The 25,013-nt window shown below is 43.4% G+C and overlaps 1 protein-coding gene across 2 annotated transcripts in view; it reads left to right on the top strand.

The window, feature by feature from the left end:
* The window catches only part of LOC138789053 (regulator of G-protein signaling 5-like), a 78,935-nt gene that overhangs the window by 35,567 nt on the left and 18,355 nt on the right, over nt 1–25,013 (top strand). The window contains exons 1-4 of one of the 2 annotated variants that reach the window (XM_069967573.1): nt 3,601–3,621; nt 4,990–5,100; nt 10,892–10,953; nt 18,404–18,570. In XM_069967573.1, the coding sequence (XP_069823674.1) occupies nt 3,617–3,621; nt 4,990–5,100; nt 10,892–10,953; nt 18,404–18,570 (345 nt within the window). In that variant the 5' untranslated portion in view covers nt 3,601–3,616. Of the gene's footprint in view, nt 1–3,600; nt 3,622–4,989; nt 5,101–10,891; nt 10,954–18,403; nt 18,571–25,013 lie in introns of those variants that run through there. The other variant, XM_069967572.1, reaches the window with a different exon arrangement.

The raw sequence follows: 25,013 nt of genomic DNA, 5'->3' as shown, positions 1-25,013 counted from the left end.
ATTTAAAAAAACTTTTAAAAAGTTCTCCTATCCCTGTATACAGCTGGAAGAGCCACTCAGCGGATGGCCTCACTGCCCGGCTGGATGTACAGCATGAGCTCCATAGTCTTACAATGGTTCACATCCTATGCGAGTTGTGGATCGAAGCGCTCAGCCATGTGCTTCTTCCTTGTTAGACATCAATGGAACTCTAAACACCCAGATCTCAACCAATGAAAACTTTTCACAGTAGTCCCTGCTGCCACCATGCTGTCCATGTCAGGAACTGTCCAGATCGGGAGAGATTTTCTTTAACCCATAGAAAAATCGTTCATGTTCATGATTTGTAAATTACTTTTATTGCAAAATCTCAAGTCTTCCAGTACTTATCAGCTGCTGTATGTCCTGCAGGAAGTGGTGTATTGTTTCCAGTCTGACACAGTGCTCTCTGTTGCCACCTCTGTCCATGTCAGGAACTGTCCAGAGCAGGAGAGCTTTTCTATGGGGATTTGCTGCTGCTCTGGACAGTTCCTGACATGGACAGAGGTGGCAAAAGAGAGCACTGTGTCAGACTGGAAACAATACACCACTTCCTGCAGGACATGCAGCAGCTGATAAGTACTGGAAGACTGGAGATTTTTAAATAGAAGTAATTTACAAATCTGTATAACTTTCTGACACCAGTTGATTTGAAAGAAAAAACATTTAGAAAAAAAACCTTTAAGAGTATCATTGATTTTTCTTGAATTCTAAATCATCATCGGCACATTACTCCATCATCAGTATGGCTACTTCACAACCATTAAATATAATAATATATTATCCGATTCCACCTCTAAAATAGGCCAGACGCTTATTGATTGCTTGAGGAGACGTATTGATTCTCTCCCTGGCCACGTATATTAGGGAATACTTGGTATCTGCCTTTCTTCTATAGTCTGGAGACCCCACAGCTATTCTTATCTATTCTTATTCATGGTGTTAAATGTCAGTGAAATCCTGTGAACCCTTCCGGCAAAAAAAAAAAAGAAGATCTGAGAGGTCATCACTGCCCACTATTGCTATGATCCATTTTTTAACAAAAGTCTGGACCCCCCCAGGACCCCGACAAGGTGGATATGTGTTATGGATATGAATAGGATGAGTGTTTGCTTCTGTCCCTCATATCCCTGAAGTTTCTTGATTGACACTAAGTAAAGGCCCTATTCCACGGAACGATTATCGGCCTTATTCGGCCGATGGTTATCCTGTGGAATTGAAGGCAACGATCAGCCAACATCGTTTATGTGATGCTGATCATTATGTCGATTGTCTTTCAAACATGTTGAAAGACAAACGACTGGGATAGCAGCGATCTGCTGCCGCCGCCCCATGGGATAGGAGCGGCGGCGCCGCTATCCTCTATGCGCTGCTCCCCGTAGCTCCCCGCGGCCCCTCCCGCACTCACCCGCTCACTGCCGCCGTGTGATATAGGGCCTTAATTCAGATCCTATATAACTTGCACCATTATCTTCCTAACGTTTGATTCTTTGCCATTTGCAATAGTAACGGTGATTGTGGGAATTACCATAAACTACAGCACAGGGATGGGGAACCTGTGGCCCTCCAGCTGTTGCAGAACTACAATTCCCATCATGCCTGGACAGCCTATCCCTAGGCCTTGGCATAACTAAGGAGTCACTGACACTTCTGGTCCACAATGCTCCAGTGTGACACAGTGCTCTGTGCTGCCACCTCAGGGAGGGCGAAACGGGCGCAGTATAGTGCAGCCCGTACATGACAGGGTGGGCAGGAAGGGGTTAAGCTAGGGGAGCTGGCTGCTAGCATGGTTGCTATAGTAAAGGGCAGCAGCCATTCAGAAGTGCGGGGCTCTATGAATGGGCCAATAGGGGTAGTGTTAGGAGCGTGGGGGGAGTGCCATAGCTGGGGGGTAGAAATAGGTCAGGGGGAGGGGTTACCTCATTCTGCAGCGTCCGGACCTGAGACAGCCCGCCCGCCCGCCCTATTGCTTTTGCTTGGCCGGTGGTGTGGGGCTCGTTCCTGATCATCGTTGCGGCAGCCCGCGGAGGGGTGGTCACGGATGGCCCTGAGTGAGTTGGTTCAGGGGCCCATTTAAAGTGATGGGAAACCCCTGTTTTTTGTTATCTGCAGTTCGGTTTGGGATTTGGTGCAGGTGGTTACCGCTTAAGCGGTTATTCTGAGGTTCCATAGGAACCAGGTGGACAGCAGTACATGGCATATTTGCCATCCCTGAGCCGGCGCGGTGCGACTGGGGGTTCTATAGATTACACTTGTACTGCTTGGTTGGGCTATCCGTTACCTCCCCATGTTGTGGCTATGTTTACAAGATGCAATCAAAAGGTTTTTATATATATAATGTTTACAGAGTTATTTATGTTTTCTATTTAATAAAGAGGCTGCTGTGGCCAGTATTTTCCAACGTTACTCAGTGTGGTGTCCGTTATTGGGGTGGGGGTGAGTAAAAGGGAACTGTTAAAGTGAGGGGTAACGCGGGGTATGGGGTTTGGTTCTTCAACCCCGTAATCTGCCTTACCCGGGTCATGTCCATGTCAGGAACTGTCCAGAGCAGGAGAGGTTTTCTATGGGGATTTGCTGCTGCTCTATGCAGTTCCTGACATAGGCCCCGTTCACACTAAGCAAGATCGTCGGAATTCCACAGCGAAGCTCTTCGTCGCGGAATCCTGCCGTGCTCAGTGTCCTGCTCTGAGTGAAGGAGAGGGCACACGTCCGCGTCCTCTGCTCTCCGCTCGAGGAATTGATATGTCATTTCTTTGAGCGGAGAGGGGAGGACGCGGACGCGCATGTGCCCTCTCCTTCACTCACAGCGACACACTGAGCATGGTGGGATTCTGTGGCGGATCGCTCTGCTGCAGAATTCAGACGATCTTGCTCAGTGTGAACGGGGCTTATGTCAGGAACTGCCTAGAGCAGCAGCAAATCCCCATAGAAAACCTCTCCTGCTCTGGACAGTTCCTGACATGGACAGAGGTGGCAGCAGAAAGCACTGTGTCAGACTGGAAAGAATGCATCACTTCCTACAGGACATACAGCAGCTGATAAGTACTGGAAGACTGGAGATTTTTAAATAGAAGTAATTTACAAATCTATATGACTTTCTCACACCAGTTGACTTAAAAGACAAAGTTTTGCCAGAGTACCCCTTAAGAAACAGAATGATCAAATAGATTTAGAGACAATTTATTGTTCTAGGACTCTCTTATGTACCAGATGTTTTTTTGGGGTCCTTGGTGATGTTCCCTAATGTCGTCTTGAAAATAAGGTGCAAAAAAAGAAGAATTTAGCCACCATGTGTGAGGACACCATGGGGGAGATTTATCAAACATGGTGTAAAGTGAAACTGGCTCAGTTGCCCCTAGCAACCAATCAGATTCCACCTTTCATTCCTCACAGACTCTTTGGAAAATGAAAGGAGGAATCTGATTGGTTGCTAGGGGCAACTGAGCCAGTTTCACTTTACACCATGGTTGATAAATCTCCCCCCTATGAGCTCACAGCCGTACAGGAGACTCGGGACCAGGCTTGGCGCACACGCATCTCATCCATAACGCACTGTAAAAGCCAATATCCACCTCCTGTACGTAGAACCATCTCAGCAATGGGGTCAGCTAATGGTTATGTGCAGTTACACAATCTCCTCTATAATAGAGGGTAAAACCTCGCTTAGGGTGATGAATAGTATGACGTAGGACAATGGTGTGCGTGTACCCGGCTGACAGGTGACGTTACTTGATGTATGGCTCATGATAAGAAGATTATGGTGTAGGTGGAAAAAAAGCCATAAACAAGTACAATGAAACCGCTGGGAGAAGAACAATCAAAATTGCATTGAAAAGCAGTCTCCTGTATGTGGTTATATATCCCTAAAAACAATGACATCATGTGATATGGTTACTATGTAGATGACCTCAAATGACAACAACACTCTGACAGTATACAGGATTATTGGACTATGTGTTTTTAAAAATTACTATGGGGCAGCCAACATGCCTGAGAGGTTTGTAACAGCATTTAGTGATATGTTTTATGGCAAGGCTCATGGACATAGACAACAATAGACAGGATCTCTTCCATGAATTAGCGCTCTGAAATTAAGGGCGCTTGATAAATAAATAAATAATTATAATAATAATAATGAATAAGGAACATTACCAAGCATGCTCTGTAATCTTTGAAGAGATTGTTCCATGGGGAGGGAAAGGCTGAGTTGTGAGCTTCATCTATTGTCTTCTTTATCTACTGTCACCATTTTGCTGTAATGCTGTCCAGATCATGATTACCACAGACAGAACAGGAAGCCTCGGCTTAGTTTTAAATGGGTGGCAGCAGAGAGCACTGTGTCAGACTGGAAAGAATACACCAGTTCCTGCAGGACATACAGCAGCTGATATTTTATTTTATTTAAAAATCTCAAGTTCAGTACTTCCAGTACTTATCAAATAAAATTACAAATCTGTATAACTTTCTGACGCCAGTTGATTTGAATTTTTTTTTTTGTTGGACTGCCCCTTTAACTGTAAAAACAGACCTGTCAATTATGTATATTTATCATGCACCTGGTAATCATGGCTCCTGAGCCTGCTCCATACTCCACACCCACTGCTGTGCTGTCAGTGCTCAGTGCGGACTGTTAAAGGGGTTCTGCTCATCAGTATGTTCCCCTTTAAGAGAAATAAAGCAGAAAATCTTCCTCTAATATCACGTTTCATAATGTTCCATATCAGGGGCGTGAAAGCATTTATGGCGGTACATACAAGTACTGAGCGGGTGAGGTCTCTGGGTTCCGGCTCTTCTATAACTGAGAACCTCTTATGCTTTGAAACGCGTTGGTTGCTTGGTCCGCTCATGTTTTAATATGATCCACTAATAACTCAGCTGATTCCATCTATCTGCCATGTGGAGCTGGAGCATCATTGACTTATACATGCATATACATGAGTCTAACTACTGTATTACATTTCTTCTCCTCAGGGCCAAGGAAATAAAGACCAAACTTGGAACCCTCCTTCAGAAGCCGGATACTGCCATTGACCTCATTATCCCATACCCCGAGAAGCCCGAGAAGACAATCAAGTCTCCCAAGTAGGTATCTCCATGTGAAGGATGTAATCAGCCAATGCACTTCATAGTACAAAGAGAACGGCTTGTGCTTCATGATTACGGTGTGCGGCATACAGTATATATATATATATACCCCACTCCATCTGCACGCATTGCCTCCCCACTGGTGATCACTTCACTGCCAGGAAATGATTTACTACATTATTAGCGAGTAATTTTGCAGCTTCTGATTCAAGTGTCGGATGGTTTCTCTGCTACCGAATACAATTTTTATTATTTTGCAAAAAAAATTAAATAAAAAAAGTCTGCACTTTATCGTTGAGACGGATGAAGGGTGTGACGTGTGTGAGCTGGGAATGACTCTGAGATCCAGTGGCGACTAAGCAGGCAATGCTCCATGGGAAAACAAGTATGCAAATTAGGCCTCTTATCTTCTAGTCCACAAAGGTCAAGCTCGCCGCCCTCCAACTACAATTCCCATCATGCCTGGACAACCAAAGCCGAAGATTGTTGTTTAGCAGCAGTAAGGGAACTATTACACGGAACGATAATCGGGCAAATCGGTCCGATTCGGCCGATTATCGCTCCGTGTAATAAAGACAACAATCGTTGTCATCGGCTGATAGTTAATATAGGTTAGAACCTATAATTGTCGGGCACTGACTGCGCTATGTGTATTAGAGGTGCGCGGCCGGTGACTGACGATATGGGCTGCACGGTGGCTCAGTGGTTAGCACTGTAGCCTTGCAGAGCTGGAGTCCTAGGTTCAAATCCCACCAAGGGCAACATCTGCAAAGAGTTTGTATGTTCTCTCCGTGTTTACGTGGGTTTCCTCCAGGTACTTCGGTTTCCTCCCACACCCAAAGACATACAGATAGGTGAATTTAGATTGTGAGCCCTATACAAATAAAACCATTACATTACCTATCCACGCTCCAGGGCTGCTGCTGCGGTCCGCTTCTCCCTGGGTCCTACTCGCTCTACCTTCAGAGCGTCCTGTCTGAGCTGACAGGCCGCTCAGCCAATCACAGGCTGGGACCACCGCGGCCTGTTATTCGCTCTGCAGCTACAGCGTGCGGGACCCGGGGAGAAGTGGACCGCAGCAGCAGCCCTGGAGCATGGATAGGTAAAGTATACCGTCCTTGCAGCCCTTGTTAAACAATTATCGGGCCGTGTAATAGGCCTAGTAAAGCGCCGATCTAGCAGATTGGCGCTCGTTTACAGTTGTTATCGGGCCAATATAGCCAAACCAGCGGCCCCTCCAAATGGAAGAGACTACCTTGTAGTGTGGAGACAGCAGGGTTTTTTTTTTGTTTTTTTAATTTAAATTACCAATTCAAAACAAATTATCAAAAACAAAACATTAAAACAGTAATATAAATAAGACACACATAAAGACTAAATGAGGGGGAAGTGAGCACCGACCTGTTAGCTTAGAGCTTGATTCCTTCTTGTTCCCTAGGGTCCTATTACACAGAGCAATTTTTAACGATTAACGAAAAACGATCGCAAATGAGATTGTTTATCGTTAACCTGAAATCGTTCACCATATTACACAGAACGATGGTCGTTAGTTACGATCGTTACTACAATCGTTATTGCGATCGTTACTATGATCGTTAATTCCTTCTGATCCCAGCAAAACAACGGACAATGTGCAATTACACTGAACGACTAGTGAAAAAATACAACGAGCGAACGAATGTGGAATTACAGCAAACGATTAGCGATAATTTTAGGTTTAGATCTAAATCAATGATTAACGACATACAAAAGATTTTTCGATCGTTGCCTGCAATTACACAGAATGATTATAGTTGAAATTCGAACGATATAAGATTTTTTGCACGATAATCGTCCCGTGTAATTGGGCCCTTACTTGCTACCAGTGCTATTACCTGCACAAAGAAATTTCCCAGCACTCAACAATGTAACTTGCAATAAGGTTCTATTCCATCATGTAGGGAGGCGCACACAAACAGGACACATCTGCTGATAACCCAGCTGACATCTGCCATCAGTGGTCTGTATGGGAGGTAACTCTGATTGGTCCATGGACCATGGAACATTTGAAACCCCTTAGATGCTGCAGTCAATAAGGTACAGTAAGAGAATTAACCAGAGAAATGGACAAAAAGTGGTCAAAATATGTAGAGATAAGCCAGCGGAGCTTCCCAAACCCAGATTCCCAAAAATAGATAGCACACCTGTCACCGCTGAAGGCATTGAAACGCAGTTTGAAGGGAGTCTGTGCACAAAGCGGTTCGGGCTGTATTAATCGCAGAAGAATAGCTGGAAGAAGAAGAAGCGGATGAAGAATACGGATTACAATATAGCGCTTTTTCAAGCACTATAATAAGAATGTCCCCACTAAACAGAGATGATGTCAGCATTATTGTCCATACCAGGTCATGGATACAGGTCAGACTCCCTACTGATCACTAATGGCACCATGCTGTGTCCTCTATGGAGGTGAGGTCACATAACACAGTGTCACAATGACCTCCCTGTCTGACCTGTCCCAGTACCATCTACTCCTACCAATATAGCGCTTCATTATAGACAAGGACTTGTGTAGGTAGAGGCTCCATGATGATCACGCAGGTATAAAACAAGTGTCCATGCAGGCAGTAGCAGAAGATGGGCTGTGATTGACAGCTGTAAAGACAACAACCTCCTCCTTTTATAGGACAGTGTTCTTCCAACCAGTATCTAGCTGTTGCAAAACTACAACTCCCATCATGCCTGGACACCTGTTGCCCTCCAGCTGTTTAAAAACTACAACTTTGATCATGCCCGGACACCTGTTGCCCATCAGCTGTTGCAAAACTACAACTCCCATCATGTACAGACACCTGTTGCCCTCCAGCTGTTTAAAAACTACAACTTCGATCATGCCCGGACACCCGTGGCCCTCCAGCTGTTGCAAAAAGGACAACTCCCATCATGCCCAGACACCTGTGTCCCTCCAGATGTTGCAAAAACTACAACTCCCATTATGCCCGGACACCTGTTGCTTTCCAGCTGTTGCAAAACTACAACTCCCATCATGCCCGGACAGCCTTCGGCTGTCCAGGCATGATGGGAGTTGTAGTTTTGCAACAGCTGGAGGGTGACAGGTTGGTGAACCTAATATAATCCTATCATGCATATACAGCATGACCAGTACACGTGCTAACAACCTTTCCATCTGTGATGCCGCACGGCAGGATCCCTCCATAAATCACGCCTGCCCCCCTCCCCCCCGCTGCTCGCCGCGCCTCACTTAATGACCCGGCTTTATTGGATATTGTGGCTGCAGTTTTTCCTTAATCTAATTGTAGAGCAATTATTGGACGACTGTGAAATATCCCACAGAACATCTAATTCTGAGCATCCCCCCCCTCCCCCCACCCTGGGACCCGAGGGCAAAGATGTCAATTACGGTTACGGCTAATGATTCCTGCACCAGGACGACCAGGAGCAAGATGTAAAATGGACTTTTAATAATAGGATTGTATTAGCAACCGGGGACACTATGCTATCCGCCTGCTCTGCTGCCTCCATGCTTTACAATATAGGAAAAGGGCGAAACACGTATTAATTATAAGAAATATTCAGGTTTCCTGCACAGTCGATATTAGTCAATATTTTCACCCTTGCAAAAGAACTTTTAAAAAAAAAAATCTCAGCCATATTTCTTTGCCTTTTCGGCCGTGTTCACACGCTGTAAAATTGGTAATTTTTTTAGCTGCAAAATGTTTTTTTTTTTTTTTTTACAGCTAAGTTAAAAATAATTGGAAGATTTTTGTATAATATATAATAATTTTCATATTTTTTTATATTTTTTTCTATAATTTTTTAATATTTTTATTTATTTATTTTAATTTTTTTAAATAAAAGATGGCTTAAGTAGTGCTGATTTTCCTTTTCTCTTCTAATTATTATGGACATTTTACTTTAAGGCACTTAAAGGCACACTACGGATGAGACCGCCATCAGCGTGCGCCCGCATCAGAACCTTCCACAGCACACTATGAAGCAAGCGGCCGGAGCGGCTCGCTTCATTGTGTGAACTGACAGGGTTTCCTACAGCCACTATTCACTGAATTGCGGCCGCAAAAAACTGACATGTCAGTTATTTGCGGGTCCGCATGGGATCCCGGCCGGAGCGTATACGATGTGTATACGCTCCCGCCGGGATCCCATTGGAGTAGAGGCAGTGTTCACAGGCGCATAAAGTACGGCCATTGTAAACGTAGTATGAACATAGCCTTAAAAGTGGTTTCAAAGGCTGTTATATTAATTTGCATATTTTTAATTTCTTGGTTAAAAATAAATAAAATAAAAAGTCCATAACAATATAAAAAATCAACAGTACAGCATTTATTTGTAGACAAATAGGCAGTAAAACATAATAAAAGTGGCTTTTTTTAAAAAATAATGAGAATCTATGAGAATGTTTTTTTAATGGCTACAAAAAACATCAGAAAAACTTTTCCGTCTGTTTTTAGAGCCATTTTTTTTCTTGCATTTCCTGAAGATGTTTATTTCAGCACATACTATAACACAAATTTCAAACCTGACGGTTTTTTTTTTAGATTAAAAAAATGCAAAAAACATGCAAAAACTGAACCCCCCCCCCCCCAGCTGTAAATAGTTGAAAAAAGTGGTCTTGCACAGGATTTTATAGGGACAAAATGGGAGTTACCGGCTGTATGAGGTCATTGAAAGGCAATATTATAATAAAGCAGGTTTGTCTGGTCTCGGGTTTTGATTTCTAAACTGGCGCTTTTTGGGCAAAATACTGTATGAGAAGATAACCACAAAGTGTTACGATATTGGTTGAGCACTTAAAGGGGTTTTTCAACTTAAAAACTAACTTGTCGCCTATCCACAAGATAGGGGACAAGTAAGAGATTGCGGGGTGATCTCCAGATCGGCCCCCGGCTCCTTTGTTTTGAATACAGCAGGTGACCCACGGCATTATTCATTCTCTACGGAGCCACCAGAGTGAGATGAGGACAGCACTTGTTTCTTTCCGGCGGTTCCATTGGGGTGCGTGCTGTAACAGTGACTGTATTCATAACAAAGGTCGGACCCCCCGCGATCTCTTACTTGCAGATAAGGGACAAGTTACTGTAGTTTTTGTTGAAAAACCTCTATAACCTACAATCTACAATTTTACCAATTTATTGTGCCATCTCATACACTAGACCATGGGTCTCCAAACTGCGGCCCTCCAGCTGTTGCGAAACTACAACTCCAATCATGCCTGGACAACTAAAGCTTTGGATTTGGCTGTCCAGGCATGATGGGAAATGTAGTTTTGCAACAGCTGGAGGGCCGCAGTTTGGAGATCCATGCACTAGACCATCTGGTCTCATACCGCAGAAATGCTACTGTAAAGCAAACTGCTATAAAAATTTCAGCAGGACATCACAGCTTGTTGTGTAGGGGGCCCGTAGACCGATCAGAGCCCATGTGACCCCAGTCCACCACCGATAGTGTCTACAATGGACATCAGACCTGGAGCATGGAGCAATGGAAGAAGTCTGGTCTGATGGGTCACGTTCTCCATCATGTGGGGAAGAGATGGCACCAGGATGCATTATGGGAAGAAGACAAGATGGAGGGGACAGTGTTTTGGGCAATGTTCTGCTGGATCCTGGCATTGTCTACTTATGATCATTGCTACTTTTGATAAATCAATATAACCCATCAGCTTAATTTCTTCTTCATTGGGGAGTAGTACTTTATGCATCATGTTATATCATAGCGTAGTCTTCTATATCTGCAACTCACCTGCTTCATCCTCTTCTTCCCTCTCCAGACCCTCGGTGGAGGAGGCCGGGCAGTGGAAGGATTCTCTGGAGAAGCTTCTTCAGAACAGCTGTGAGTATCCGTCTCCTCTTCCTCCTCCTTCTTCTTCTTCTTCTTCCTGTCCCGTCACTGAAGGCTTAGCATCTCTATGATCAATGCCATTGACCCCATATAGCTTCATGTCTTTTCCCACAAGCAGAACATTTCTCTAGCTGGAAAATCCAGACCTTCTTGTCCTCTATTCTCAGATGACCCAGTCGGATTCCTGGAAAGGTTTAAGAGGTTCCCTCCATGATCCCGATATGATTCGGTTGTAAACATCACACGTACGTCTCATTAGGAATTAACAGAGACGGCTGAGTCACCAAGATCACTAATTTATGAAATTGGCCATAAAAAAAGACAAACAAAAAGTCAGTGGGGTTTCATGTCTCCCTGAAATATTGTTAGATATCAAACCATAGATTTTATTGCAGTAGTGACTGAAAGAACTCGACATCGGCAGAACCAGGTCCTATGTGTATCTGATTGTCCCGACAGATGATGTCAGGGGGGAAAAAATCAGTACGTAGACCTATTCCCACTGGAAATAAACTTCCGAGTTGTGACTTAAAGGGTTTATCCAACATTAGAAAAACATGGCCGCTTACTTCCCAAAATAGCACCACACTTGTCTACAGGTAGTGTGTGGTATTACAACTCTGCTCTATTCACTTTAATGGAACTGTGCTGCAGTACCAGAGCCAAGCTGAGGACAAGAGGGGCGCTGTATCGTTAGGAAAAATGTGCTTAATGTTTCCGTACCAAGAAAATTGTTGCCTCTAGCTTTGTGGGAACAGTTTAGGTTCAGACCTTTCCTTTTCCATGACTGCCCCCAGTGCACACAGCGAGGCCCATAAAGAAATAAATGGGATGTCTGGTTTGGAAGGACTCGAGCCTTAAGCTCAACCCCATCCAACACCCATGGAAGAACTAGAACGGAGATTTTGAGTCTGACCTCTCCCCAACATCAGAGTACGACCTCATAAATGCTTTACACCTCCAAATTCTTGTAGAAAGTCTTCCCAGAGGAGTGCGAGCTGTTATGGGGAAGGGGCAATTCTATATTAATACTTACGGACTTGGCCTGTAATATGAAATTGACCCAATACTTTGTCCATATAGTACATCTTCCTGTTTGATATCACAAGATGAAAGTCAATTAAAATCTAAAGCTAGTCATACATGTTGCATTATTGTTGGACAAATCCACCAATTTTGGCTGGACTGGTCAACCATCTAACATGTATGGTGGCTTACCATGCCTTGCTGCTCAGAAAGTAAATGAGCAGGGACTCATGTCTATGATAGGTGTCCATGCTATGATAGGTGTTCCAGTTATGATAGGTGTCCTTGCTATGATAGGTGTCCCCTCTATGAAAGATGTCCCCCTTAACATAGATGTCCCTGCTATGATAGGTGTCCCCTCTACGATATGTGTCCCCTCTATGATAAGTTTTCCTGCTATGATAACTGTTCCCACTATTTGTGTCCTTGCTATAATAGGTGTTCCTGCTATGATAGATGTCCCAGCTATGATAGGTGCCCCCTCTATGATAGGTGTCCCTTTTATGATAGGCGTCCCCTTTATGATAGGTGTCCCCTCTATGATTGTTGTCCCTGCTATGATTGTTGTCCCTGCTATGATAGGTGTCCCTTCTATGATAGGTGTCCCTTTTATGATAGGCGTCCCTTTTATGATAGGCGTACCCTTTATGATAGGTGTCCCCTCTATGATAGTTGTCCCTGCTATGATAGGTGTCCCTTCTATGATAGGCGTCCCCTCTAAGGTAGGTGTTCCCACTATCATAGGTGTCCTCTCTATGATAGGCGTCTCCTCTATGATACGTGTCCCTGCTCATGTACCAGTTTGCTTGAGGCTAAATCAAACTAATTAGATTTTTTGTAATAAATTATAACAAACTTGATTAATTCCTAACTGATTCTCTCATCTCTAGCAGTGAAGGCTGTATAGCAGAAATTAATATGGACCCTATCATGCTTACCAGTGTATACCATGGCAATAAAGGGTCAGGTGTGTTTGCATATTTTATTTCCATTCCTATAAGACCCTATGTAACAACCCCATAACGTGTATGGCAGCCTACTATCCTTCCCCTGATGGCAGAGATAAAGATTGACCAGTTGGATTTCAACATGCCTCATCCTTTGGTTCTGGGGAGGGGATAAGCTACCCCTAGAGGTGTCTGGCAGCAGCTTAATCCCTTAATGCACCAATATACCATCATCCCACTGTGACAATCAGGATCAGAGTTATCTCCGGTCCCGGCCTTTAAACCCAGTAGATGCAAAGTTTGACAAAAACTTCTATGTTCTATCAGGTCTGGTTGCAGGAAGGGGTTAAACAGACCTGTTCATTTGCCCAGAATCTAAATATCTGATGATATCCTAATCTCACATGGACCTACTATAACCGCAGGCAGTCATTTCTACCAATCTCCCTTCATCTTCCCATATTAAACCGCGCTGCCATTGTTAATCTGCCTTCGGCTCTCGTACAAAGGACTCGTATTTACCGAGCTTAATTGCTCAAACAAAAGCAGGCGTGATCGGAGCGGACGCCGCGGGCGGCCAGGGATGGATTACAGAACCTCTCACATTGTCATATTCAGTTCTGATTAATCATAAAGCAGCTCCGCAATTACCATTCAACGGCCTTGAGGGCCAGGTGAGGGCCGCAGTATTGGAGAGATCCCATTATTCCCCCCTATAGGGATACGCAGACAAGTATACTGCTGTTTACCATGACATTTACAGAATTCTATGTCGCCGGCTCCTCCTCACCCGGCACCCTGTAATAACACTAATAATATAATGAACATAATGGGTTACATAATGGCGCTCCACCTCTACGTACATAACAAAGCACGCGGCACAACAGTCATTGATACCCGGTGATCTGCAACGTGATAAACATCCGTTATATAAGAGAAGACGTGGAAGGTTCTGGTTCTTCTATCATGATAACATTGTCAGCTTTAGTATATCGATAAGCTATCCCTAACCTAGCCAAAAAGTTTTCAGATCTTTCCTATAATTGTAATCTGAACTGGAATGTGTAATGGAGCCTAAGGGCCCTATTCCATGGGACGATTCAGATTATCGTTAAGTCATTCGAATTTAAGCGATAATCGTTCGGTTAAATAGCAGTTAATGATTAACGACCAAACGAGAAATTGTTGATCGTTTAATAAGACCTGGACCTATTTTTATCGTTGCTTGTTCCCAAATCATTTGCATTGAATAAGACGTCGTTTGCAGTAGTGACGAACACAATAGCGACGACAAGACGACCGCAAGAACGATCATAAGTAACGATTATCGTTCCATGTAAATGGGCGAACGATTTCAGGTCTTTCGCAATAGCGGTCGTTTGGATCGTTTATCGTTAACGATTATGCAAACGATAATCGTCCCATATAATAGGGCCCTAAGGGTCTGTTTAGACAAGGAAGAAAATTGATTGTTATTAGCATGTATCCAAATTTTCAAATATAAAAATAAAAAATTGGGATATAAAGTAGGGGCCTAAACATTTTCAAATCTCCATTACAATTCTTAAAAAAAACTGGATGATCTATGCTGCAGCTGTTTAGTCTGAGAAGGAGTCTATGGGTAAGTTAGGATGTTGCTGTGAATGTAATCTGAGTAGCAGGTATTCAGTGTATACCATGCTGCTCAGTAAGTACAGGAGCATCTATCATGTCTATGATAGATGTCCACGCTACCTGTTATGATAGATGTCTACGCTATGATAGGTGTCCCTGCTTTAATAGGTATCCCCGTTATGATAGGTGCCCCCGCTTTAATAGGTGTCCCTGCTATGATAGGTGTCCCTGCTATAATACGTGTCCCTGCCTATGTACAAATTTGCTTGAGGCTAATTTGAACTTTGCTTAGGTTTTCTTCATGGATTCTCTGAACCTTATGGCAGCTGTATGATATGTTTGCCTGTGTGTCCATCTATGGCCATAGAAGAAAAAATTCAAAAAAATAAAAACAATAAAAAAAATAAAACAATTTTTCATAGTTTGTGTCAAGATGAGAACCCATTATCTCTCAATTTCCCAGGGGGCAGTATGAGTCCTCTCCATCCATCAGAGTACTGTTCCCGTTTGTTCACATCGCTGGTAACAGACACACTGCACATTTACTTGTATTGTAGGAATTTGTCGCTTTCATCACCTGCCGGTTTTGGAAATATTAAATATCTAGATTTCCAGTTCCGTTACGTTAAACTATGTAAAAATACACAACTATGGAAATCCTATATGTGGCATTACCCTGTGGGTCATGGTGTTTGCTATAGATGGGTTTTCCGTATCATTCATTTTCCAGGCGTACGTGTCGTCCGTGTGTAAACAGAGGGAAAGCTGTAGTTCTGCTTTTCAACATCGTATTCTTATTTTACTAGTATGTTGACATGGATGTTAATCTCTCCCTGCTCTCGTCTGGGGTCGGGTCGTAGCTTTAGAATAATGATCGACAATTTATTACTATTTACTATAAACATATTTGCCTCATTCCTATATTAGTCTCTGATTCCTGACCCTCCTAAATCCACACTGTAAATGATGGCTTAGAGTCCAGCGAAAGACGGCTCCATCACCGTAACATTAAAATGGTAGAAAGTATTATCCAAACTGTAGGCAGGTTAGGAGGGACGTCATTCCGGAGGTCCGTGGTGCTCGAGGTGGAAATATCCAAGAAAATGTTAAGAAGACTCGGCACTCGCCAAATGGTTTTGCTCATTTATTGCAGTGCAGTATGCATCAGGTTACAGTAAGGACGCGTTTCGGCCAAGCATGGACATCATCAGTTTAGCTTAACCCTAATACGTCCTAAGGGTAAATTCACACGGGCGTCTCGCACAAGAAATCGGCAGCTAATCCGCAGCTAATCCGCAAAATACATATTATTCTTATTATTATCAATACGTGTATTGCGGATTAGCTGCGGATTTCTTATGCGAGACGCCCGTGTGAATTTACCCTTACTGTGACTTGATGCATACTGCTTTGCAATAAATGAGCAAAACGTTGGTGAGTGCCGAGTCTTCTTAACATTTTCTAATCCAAAACCTAAACTTACTAGTTTAACTATGTAATAGTGAACAATAATTAATCCGATAATAATCTACATTTAAATTGAGTCTGAATAATAAAACAAAAATTTACTTGGGCTTTCAGGCCAAGAAGAGCACCAAGGGGTCAGGCAAGAGAGGAGTCAAGGTATGGGCCAAGGTCATGGCCAGTGGTTAGCATTCATGCATAGTCAATGGCCAGGCAATAGGCATTTTTTTTTGCCCAACCCATCATCTGCTGGTGGAGATGGGAGACCCCCAACCACCTTATACCATCAGCCAAACTCACTACCGGGAGTAAAGTGTATGGGAATCTTAAAAGGCTAGGAACTGCTCGGGCAGGATGTTTTTGGTAAAGCTGATTATTATCACAGGTAGTTGCCAGGAATTGGCTGGGGAAGATTTGGGTGTGTCAATGCTGGTCCTTTAAGAAACAGGTGCGCACCCTGTAAACATAGTCATCAGCAAGTGCATAGTCAGTAGCAAGTGCACTGGTATGACTGCAAGTAGAAGAGCGGACCACATCACATAGAGCAAGGGTAACCCACAATCCTGCCTGTCAGTATTAGCGGTATGCCAATAGGAGAGGACCACCAGTGTTATACCACCATACCAATCTGAGGACCATGACCTGGGGATTCTGTGCAGAACTTAAAGGGTAAAATCCAGTAATGTGTCCCTTCTCGATGAAGGCGGCCATCATTCTTCCCTCCGTCCTGCAATTCATTGCTTTGTTTCTACTTACATTCCTATTCTCCTTCTTGTGAACATCTGCGCCACCCTTCACCTTTAGACTAATGGACTCTAAATAATAAATGAGGGCTCGTAGGAACGTCATATTCAGGGTTGAACTGTTTATTCTCACTGTAAACAACGTCCAACGTATTAACTAAAGGAAGGCGTGGGCAAGTGGGAGACAAGTCCACGGGTGATGCTGCTTCCTCCGCACAAGAGGAAATAGAGCAGCGGAGATCATGCTTGTCACTTTGTGCCCATCTATCATGTATTTCTTACTGTGGATTTCGAGGAAAAAATAATTTGTATGGGACATTAGTTTCTGCAATATATACAGATGTCCCATATCAGTAAACAGCAAGGAAATATTCCGAGAAAACATGGTGCACATAGGGAGCCCAACGCCGGAAGTCAAAGCAGATGAGTCTCCTTATTAAGCCAATGACCCCGTAGACATTCATCTTAAATCTTTGATGAAGCCAAAACTCTGTGATTGTTACCACCAAGGAACTAAGAGCATTGCAGACACGATAATAGAGTTGGATGGAAATTTTGGTAAGAAAGAGAGTAGAGTTGCAGTCCTCGGGGGTCCTGGAAAACATGGATACAGCCTATTGCCTCCGACTGTATCCATGCTTTTTCTTCCCTGTCCTCAGTTTGTGTGTGGTATTACAAATCTATTCTATTTACTTCAATGGAACTGAACTTCAGAACCCACATCCAAACTGAGGACAGGAATGGCGCTGTTTCTGGAGGAAAAAGGACATGTTTTTTCTAAGTCTGGACAACCTCTTCAAAAGGAAATTCTCAACTTCTGTAGCATATGCCAAATATCTGATAGATGTAGATCTCAACTCTTGGAGAATGGTGGACTTTGACCCATTGACCTATCTGGTCCCATAAGGGTATGTTCACACTGAGGAATAGGCGAGGAATTGAAGAGGAAAGTTTGATATTCTCCCTTCCAATAGGCATGGAATTCGAGCAGAAAGTGGAAATTCAAAGCCCCAATGACTTCTACGGAATTTCTCTAGCGGAATCCGCTGAAAGAATTGACATGTCAATTCTTGGAATGGAAAACGAATCTGTGGCAGAACATTCCGCGCGTAAATTACACTGTGTGAACAACAGAGTGGAAATCCCGTTGAACACAATGGAACATTTTAAGCAGAATACACGTGATATTAAGTGTGGATTACGCTTGAAAGTCCTCACCTATTCCTCAGTGTGAACATACCCTAAAAGTGAATAGAGGTTACTGCAACTAGTCATGGCCACTTCTCTATTCATTGTTTTCTGCTCCGGATGTGGAACTGATGGACATCTCTGCAGATGAGTCCGGGGCCCCTCGTTCTTCGTAAAGGTGTGGTCCAGGGGTAAGACCCATATTCTATCAAACATTTGGAAAGTCTAAGTTTGGAACCCCACTTTGATTGTATAGTAGAGGCAAGGTGAATGAAACTGTAGAACAGAAACTTGATAACTCAATAGACTTTGGATGAACACAATCCCAATAGTTTTCCAATTTGTCTGAAAACGTCCAACCTGACAAACTCCGCACCATCACATTACCAGGAGGTCATTCTCATCTCCACATCTCTTCACTTGTTGTGACCTTTTACGTTTTTTCTGCCCTCCGTCCAGATGGCCTTTCTGCCTTCCAGAACTTTCTGAAGATGGAATTCAGCGAGGAGAACATTGAGTTTTGGATGGCTTGTGAGGATTTCAAGAAGACCAAGTCCCCAGCCAAGATGGCAGCAAAGGCTAAGAAAATCTATGAAGAATTCATCCAAACCGATGCTCCCAGAGAGGTAAATGCATGACGTAGACATGACAGAGTGTTATCCTCATATATCTGTGTAATTCCACAGTCTGACTGCTACAGGGCGCCCATGACTTATGTGCCAGTACAGACCAATGACTGATGTCTGGTAGTCTGTGTACTAGGGATACATAGGTTGGGTTCCTGGTATCATATGCCTAGCAACTAGTGTGGCTCACGTTACTCAGGTTAAGGTAAGTCATGGCAGAATTTGATGGGGAAAAAAATGGCCAAGATGATTTTGTATGACTTAGTCTCCGCTCACATGACTGGTCAAGATTGATATTACTGATCCAAAGAACAATTCCTTTAAATTTCTCTTTAAGCTTACACAAAATATATAACAAGTATGTATACCAATATCCCACTTGGAACTTTTTTTTTTTTTTTTTTTTTTTTTACAATAAGTACCAACTGATTAGGTCAGGTTAGATCACCTCTTAGAACGTCCATGTAAAAGGATCAGTGTTGTCGGTCACACATGCCCAGTTGCACATTCCCTACTGCCTGGATTTTTTTCTATACAAGAAGTGGATTGCTTCAAAAGTTGTTGTTCGGACTAGCAAAGAAACGTTAATCATCTTAAATCATCTTCTTTTTAAGAGGGCAAATCTGTGAGTCATGGGGGGTGAGGCGGGGGATCTCATTCTAAGATTGCTCCAGACTTGTCACCATGGTTCAGATGGATTGTCTAGTTTAAGCTTGCACCATAAAGTAGTTAGTTTTTTTTTTTTTACCTATTTAGACCACACCCCTTTTAAATTAAAGCCACACCCACTTTCCTGGTAAGCCAGTCTAACACGTGCATAGAAAATGTACCCTGAAATATGCATAAACCCCAGTGACATCCGCATCCTATGTATGTCAATAGGATTTTCACAATCCAATTCACACATAACAGAACATTCCAGAGCGGATTCTTATGGTCTTACGCTCATTATTTTCTTTGGTTCTGCACAAAAAAGCCAAAGCTTAACCCTCTTTAATGAAATTGGGGCTAATCCACGTGCAGATGGGTGGCACGTATCCAAGAGCCAGCCTCAGAGTTCTTCGACAGAAATATACATCAGGCTTTAATCTAACACGTGAATATACGTATGCAGGGTACATGCCGGGACCTGAGCAGACTGATACCATGTGCACAGTCTTCCCCTATATACAAGCTGTTACCATGTTTATAGTCTACCCCTATATACTGTACAAGCTGTTACATTGTTAACATGTGCACAGTCTACCCCTATATACAAGCTGTTACCATGTTCATAGTCTACCCCTATATACTGTACAAGCTGTTACATTGTTAACATGTGCACAGTTTACCCTTATATACAAGCTGTTACCATGTTCATAGTCTACCCCTATATACAAGCTGTTACCATGTTCATAGTCTACCCCTATACACAGGCTGTTACCATGTGCACAGTCTTCCCCTATATACAAGCTGATACCATGTGCACAGTCTTCCCCTATATACAGGCATTTACCATGTGCACAGTCTTCCCCTATATACAGGCTGTTACCATGTGCACAGTCTTCCCCTATATACAGACTGTTACCATGTGCACAGTCTTGACACCTTGGTCCACAAAATTCCCCATGTTGTATATTTGTAAAACCTTCATTCTAGGTATTTGCGTCTGTAGATGTCATCTGTGTGTCTCCAGGGAGTGTGCAAGAAGGTTACGTAATGTTCAAGGCAGCAACTCCGGGCTTGTTTGTAGATCTCCACATATCCACATATACAGATATCCACATATCCACATATACAGATATCCACATATCCACATATACAGATATCCACATATACAGATATCCACATATCCACATATACAGATATCCACATATACAGATATCCACATATACAGTATGATGCAATAGCTCAGAATATGTGAAGTTTTATTTTTATTATAGATTGGTAGGGAATGTTCTCCTGCAAAATAAACCGTAAGCCTGAATTCTGAGTTTGTAGGTTTTGTAGCTGATCTCTGCTGTTACGTGGCTGCAATAGTCACATGTGATGCAACATCATGGCTGGAAGCTGGTGGAGAAGTACAGGGACCAGAGAAGTGTTGCCGGGCACAGGGATATAGCTAGGATTCACGGGGGCCCCATTGCAAAAGACTGTACGCCCCCCATACGCAAAGTACATAACATATGCCACCACCAAACACTGTGAACTGGGAGAGTTGCATAAAACTAAGGAAAATACACATAAAAAAAGCCACAACGTAAATGCTGCAGATTTAAAGTGAATTTGCCAGCTGCAATTCACATACCAAACTGCTGGCAGAACTGGCAGAGCCGTGGCTCCCAGGGTATGCAAGGTGGTCTTCAGGCCTAGGTTAGAGAACGGTGGGCCTGGCTGCTCCTCACTTCTTGCTAGTTAAAGGGGTTATCCTACAAAAACACAGCCACTTTCTTTCAGAGACAACACAATTCTTATCTCCAGTTCAGGTGCGGTTTGCAATTAAGCTCCATTCACTTCAATGGAAATGAGTAGCAAAACCTGACCCAAAACTAGAGACAAGAGCGGTGCTGTCTCTGGAAGAAAGTGTCCATGTTTTTGTAGCGCTGGATAACCCCTTTAACACTCGATTCCTTCCACTATGTGACAGGGTCTCTTCTTGGGAGGGGGACACAACAAAGGAACTTCTGCTTGCTAGGGCTCCACTCCCAGTAGGCGCCTATTGGTCCTAATACAATGAGCCACTAGGTGGCAGTAACATTCTAACACATGAACCGCACATTGTCAGTGCAAATAACAGATGTACAAACTGGGTATACTGGCTCTTAGGTGGAGGTCCTACTGGTCTGATATCTGTTCAATTTTACAGAAAAAAAAACCTTTATATGAACTGAATGGGAGCTGCAGTAACCTCGAATGGCCACTATACAATGTATGGCGCTAAGTATGCTCGGCTAGACCCTTGATCAGATATTGATAATCTATCTTGAGGATAGGTCATCAGTAAGTTTTGCCTGCAACCCCTTTAAGTATCTTTATATTTCTTATAGTCTTATTTTTTTCCCTTTTTGCTGTTGGTCACTTTGCAGTAACTGTTCACACTATTAGACTTCGCACAGTCACATTATTCTTAGTTTTCAAGCCTCAGCGCTGGTTTCCATCATCAGTATAGACGCAATCATGTTCCTCACACGCCGCGCTTCATCTTTCAGCCTTTAAGGACTCGGCGGGCACAGGCCACACATTGACGCAAGTCATTTCCTCTGATTAAAGGTTTGTTTTTACATGTGAGCTAAGAGAGCGGCGTAGACGGAGGCCGGGGAGTATATGCATGGGGGGGTGCTCATTTACTGTCATGCTGCAAAAGTACAAAACGTCCGTGAAACAGACGGAAAGGAAATGTCTTTGCCTTACACTTTGTTGGAGGGATTTTTAAATGACTTTAACCCATGGCATGCCAGTTACTGAGAGCAAGTTATTTGTCCGTCCTTCCCTTTATGTCTGTGTCTATGTGCGTCCACCCCATTACAAAGTGAATGGGATCGTCTGTAACTCTAATAAACTGGGATTTGCAATGCAAATCAATGAGATTTCCGCAATTCAAAATAGCCCATGTATTATGTTTCTATGGGTCACAGAGCATGTCTAGAAACCTCTTCTATAGTAGTAAATAGGGTCTTCCCCTTGCTCCTCTCCATGTGCCTGCTCTAAAGCATATCCCTAAAAACAGCTCAGGCAAGATGCTGTTCCAGTTCCAGTCCCTGTGTTGTGCTTCCCTGTTCAGGTTTAAGACGTTACCCCCTCTTTTTACTAAAATTCTACCTGGATGATCACTTTAATAAGGTTGGAAAAAGGTAAATGTACACGCTCCCATAGATTTAAAGGGGTACTCTTTTTTTAGATCAGCTGGTGTCAAAAAGTTATACAGTTATAATTTACTTATATTTAAAAATTGCTCCAGTACTTACCAGCTGCTGTATGTCCTGCAGGAAAGTGGTGTACTCTTTCCAGTCTAAAACAGTGCTCTCTGCTGCCACCTCTGTCCATGTCAGGAACGAGAAGTAGAGGTTTTCTATAGGGATTTGCTACTGCTCTGGACAGTTCCTAACATGGACAGCAGAGGTGGCAGCAGAGAGCACTGCAGGACATACAGCAGGACATACAGCAGTTGATAAGTACTGGAATGCTGGAGATTTTGAAACAGAAGTAATTTACAAATCATGAACATGAATTATCTTTCTATGGGTCACAGAGCATGTCTAGAAACCTCTTCTCTAGTAGTAAATCCTATCCATGGGCCTGCACTGAAGTATAAAGCAACTTTCTGACATTAATTGTTTAGATTTTTTTCTTCTTTTTTTCTTTCAATGGATATGGATACAGATAATGTGATCACTGAACAAGGCACCTGCCAACCCTGCTTAACATAATAGGGATTCTAGCCTTGGAGTCTCATTGTAACCTCTAGAGGGCGCCCTGTGCCCCCCCCCCCCCCACACACACACACACATCTACGTCTTATTGTGAGATTACAGGAAGCGCCGTGTTATTAAGTTTAAAAGTTCACTTTTAAAAGTTCCCGTCAAACTCTTATTGTTGTAAATTAATTTGTGGAAGCGGCCCACGTCCCAGCCGTGTACAGAAGGTTGGCACCATACTAGTACATTGAGTAAAAGCCATTTATCATAATAGGTAAGCAGATTTGCCTTTGGCTTCCTGCTGCTCTATCGCATACAGACTCGTGAAATGCAGCCAAACAGCTGGGGTAATTCCTCTCAATGACAGCGGCCAAAGAGATTAGAACCAGAACAAATATGGCCACGGTGCTGGATGCCTTCAGTGCTGCTCAGGAGGGTAACAGGGCCTTATAAACAAGCAGGCCATGGCTTCATACCAGGGCCGGCCTTAGGGTAGATGGTGCCCTGTGCAAAACTTTATTTTTCGGTGCCCGCACCCCCGCCTCAGGGCCTCTGCTGAGAACCCCTAAAGGTGACATACAGCTCCAACGTATCCTACAGCCTCCCACCCCTCCAGATTACAACCAACATCCACCACCTGACCCCTCCAGGCTCCAGCCATACAACTACCAATCCCCCCCAACCCCCCAGTAGACATGATCTAACGTCAGGATTTTTCAGGTTGGTTCGAACTCGAACCTTCGTCATTTGATTCCCGATGCCTTCCCGTTCCGTGGGGAAGGTGGAGACAGCCCGAGTACTGAGGTAATAGGCTGTATCCCTGTTTTCCAGGCGGTACTCGGGCTGTCTCCACCTTCCCCACGGAACGGGAAGGCAGCGGGAATCAAATGACGAAGGTTCGAGAAGGTTCGAGTTTGAACGAACCTGAAAAATCCTGATGTTCCATCATCTCTACCCCCCAGCCATGCAAACAACTACCCCAGCCATACAAATAACTACCTGACCACCCACCATACAAACAACTACTCACCCAGCCCCCACAGCCAAACAACTACTGACCCCCCCAGCTATACAAACAACTACCCGAATCCCCCAGCCTTACAAAAAAGTACCCCCCAGCCATAAAAAACAACTACCTGACTCCCCCAGCCATAAAAAACAACTACCTGACTCCCCCAGCCATAAAAAACAACTACCTGACTCCCCCAGCTATACAAACCACTACCTCCCAGCCATACAACTGCCAGACCCCCAGCCATACAACTACCAGACCCCCCAGCCATACAACTACCTTACCCCCACAACCCCCAGCCATATAAACAACTACCCAACCCCCCAGTCCCTTTTCTTCTGGCTTCCTTCTTATGTCCTTGTTTCTGTATCTTGTACTTACTGTTGTTTCTCTTAATTTGATCTTGTCACATTTGCTTAGTTTTGTACCTGTTCAGACTTAGTTACTAGTGTTTTCCTCTTCTTTGTGTTAGGGTCAGGTTTTTTTAGATTAGGATTTTCATTAGGGATGTTTTCAGGGACAATGAGGACCCTTGGTGTTTTAGCTTTAATGTCATCGTTCAGGTATAGATCGAAGGAAAGATTCAGGGAAAGCTAGATAGCGTCAGTTCTTGCCGTTTCTGTTCATCATCCATCAGTTTTTAAGAGGTTGTTATTGTTTTTAAATCAACTGGTGTCAGAAAGTTATACAGATTTGTAATTTTTTCCCCCTAAAATTTCAAGCATTCCAGTACTTATCAGCTGCTGTATGTCCTGCAGGAAGTGGTGTATTCTTTCCACTCTGACACAGTGCTCTCTGCTGCCATCTCTGTCAATGTCAGGAACTGTCCAGAGCAGGAGAGGTTTTCTGTTTCTATCTTCTCATTAAATTTTTCATATAATAGAGTATATATAATACTGGAAGACTGGAGATTTTTAGATAGAAGTCATTTACAAATCTTTATAACAATGCAACAGGGCTAATGACGCTATATATATATATATATATATATATATATATATATATATATATATATATATGGATCTAGCTAGAAACCA

This window comes from Dendropsophus ebraccatus, chromosome 4 (genome assembly GCF_027789765.1).
Source record: "Dendropsophus ebraccatus isolate aDenEbr1 chromosome 4, aDenEbr1.pat, whole genome shotgun sequence".
Taxonomy (NCBI): domain Eukaryota; kingdom Metazoa; phylum Chordata; class Amphibia; order Anura; family Hylidae; genus Dendropsophus; species Dendropsophus ebraccatus.
Note: the sequence above shows the minus strand (reverse complement) of the source record. Positions and strands in the feature narration are given on the sequence as shown.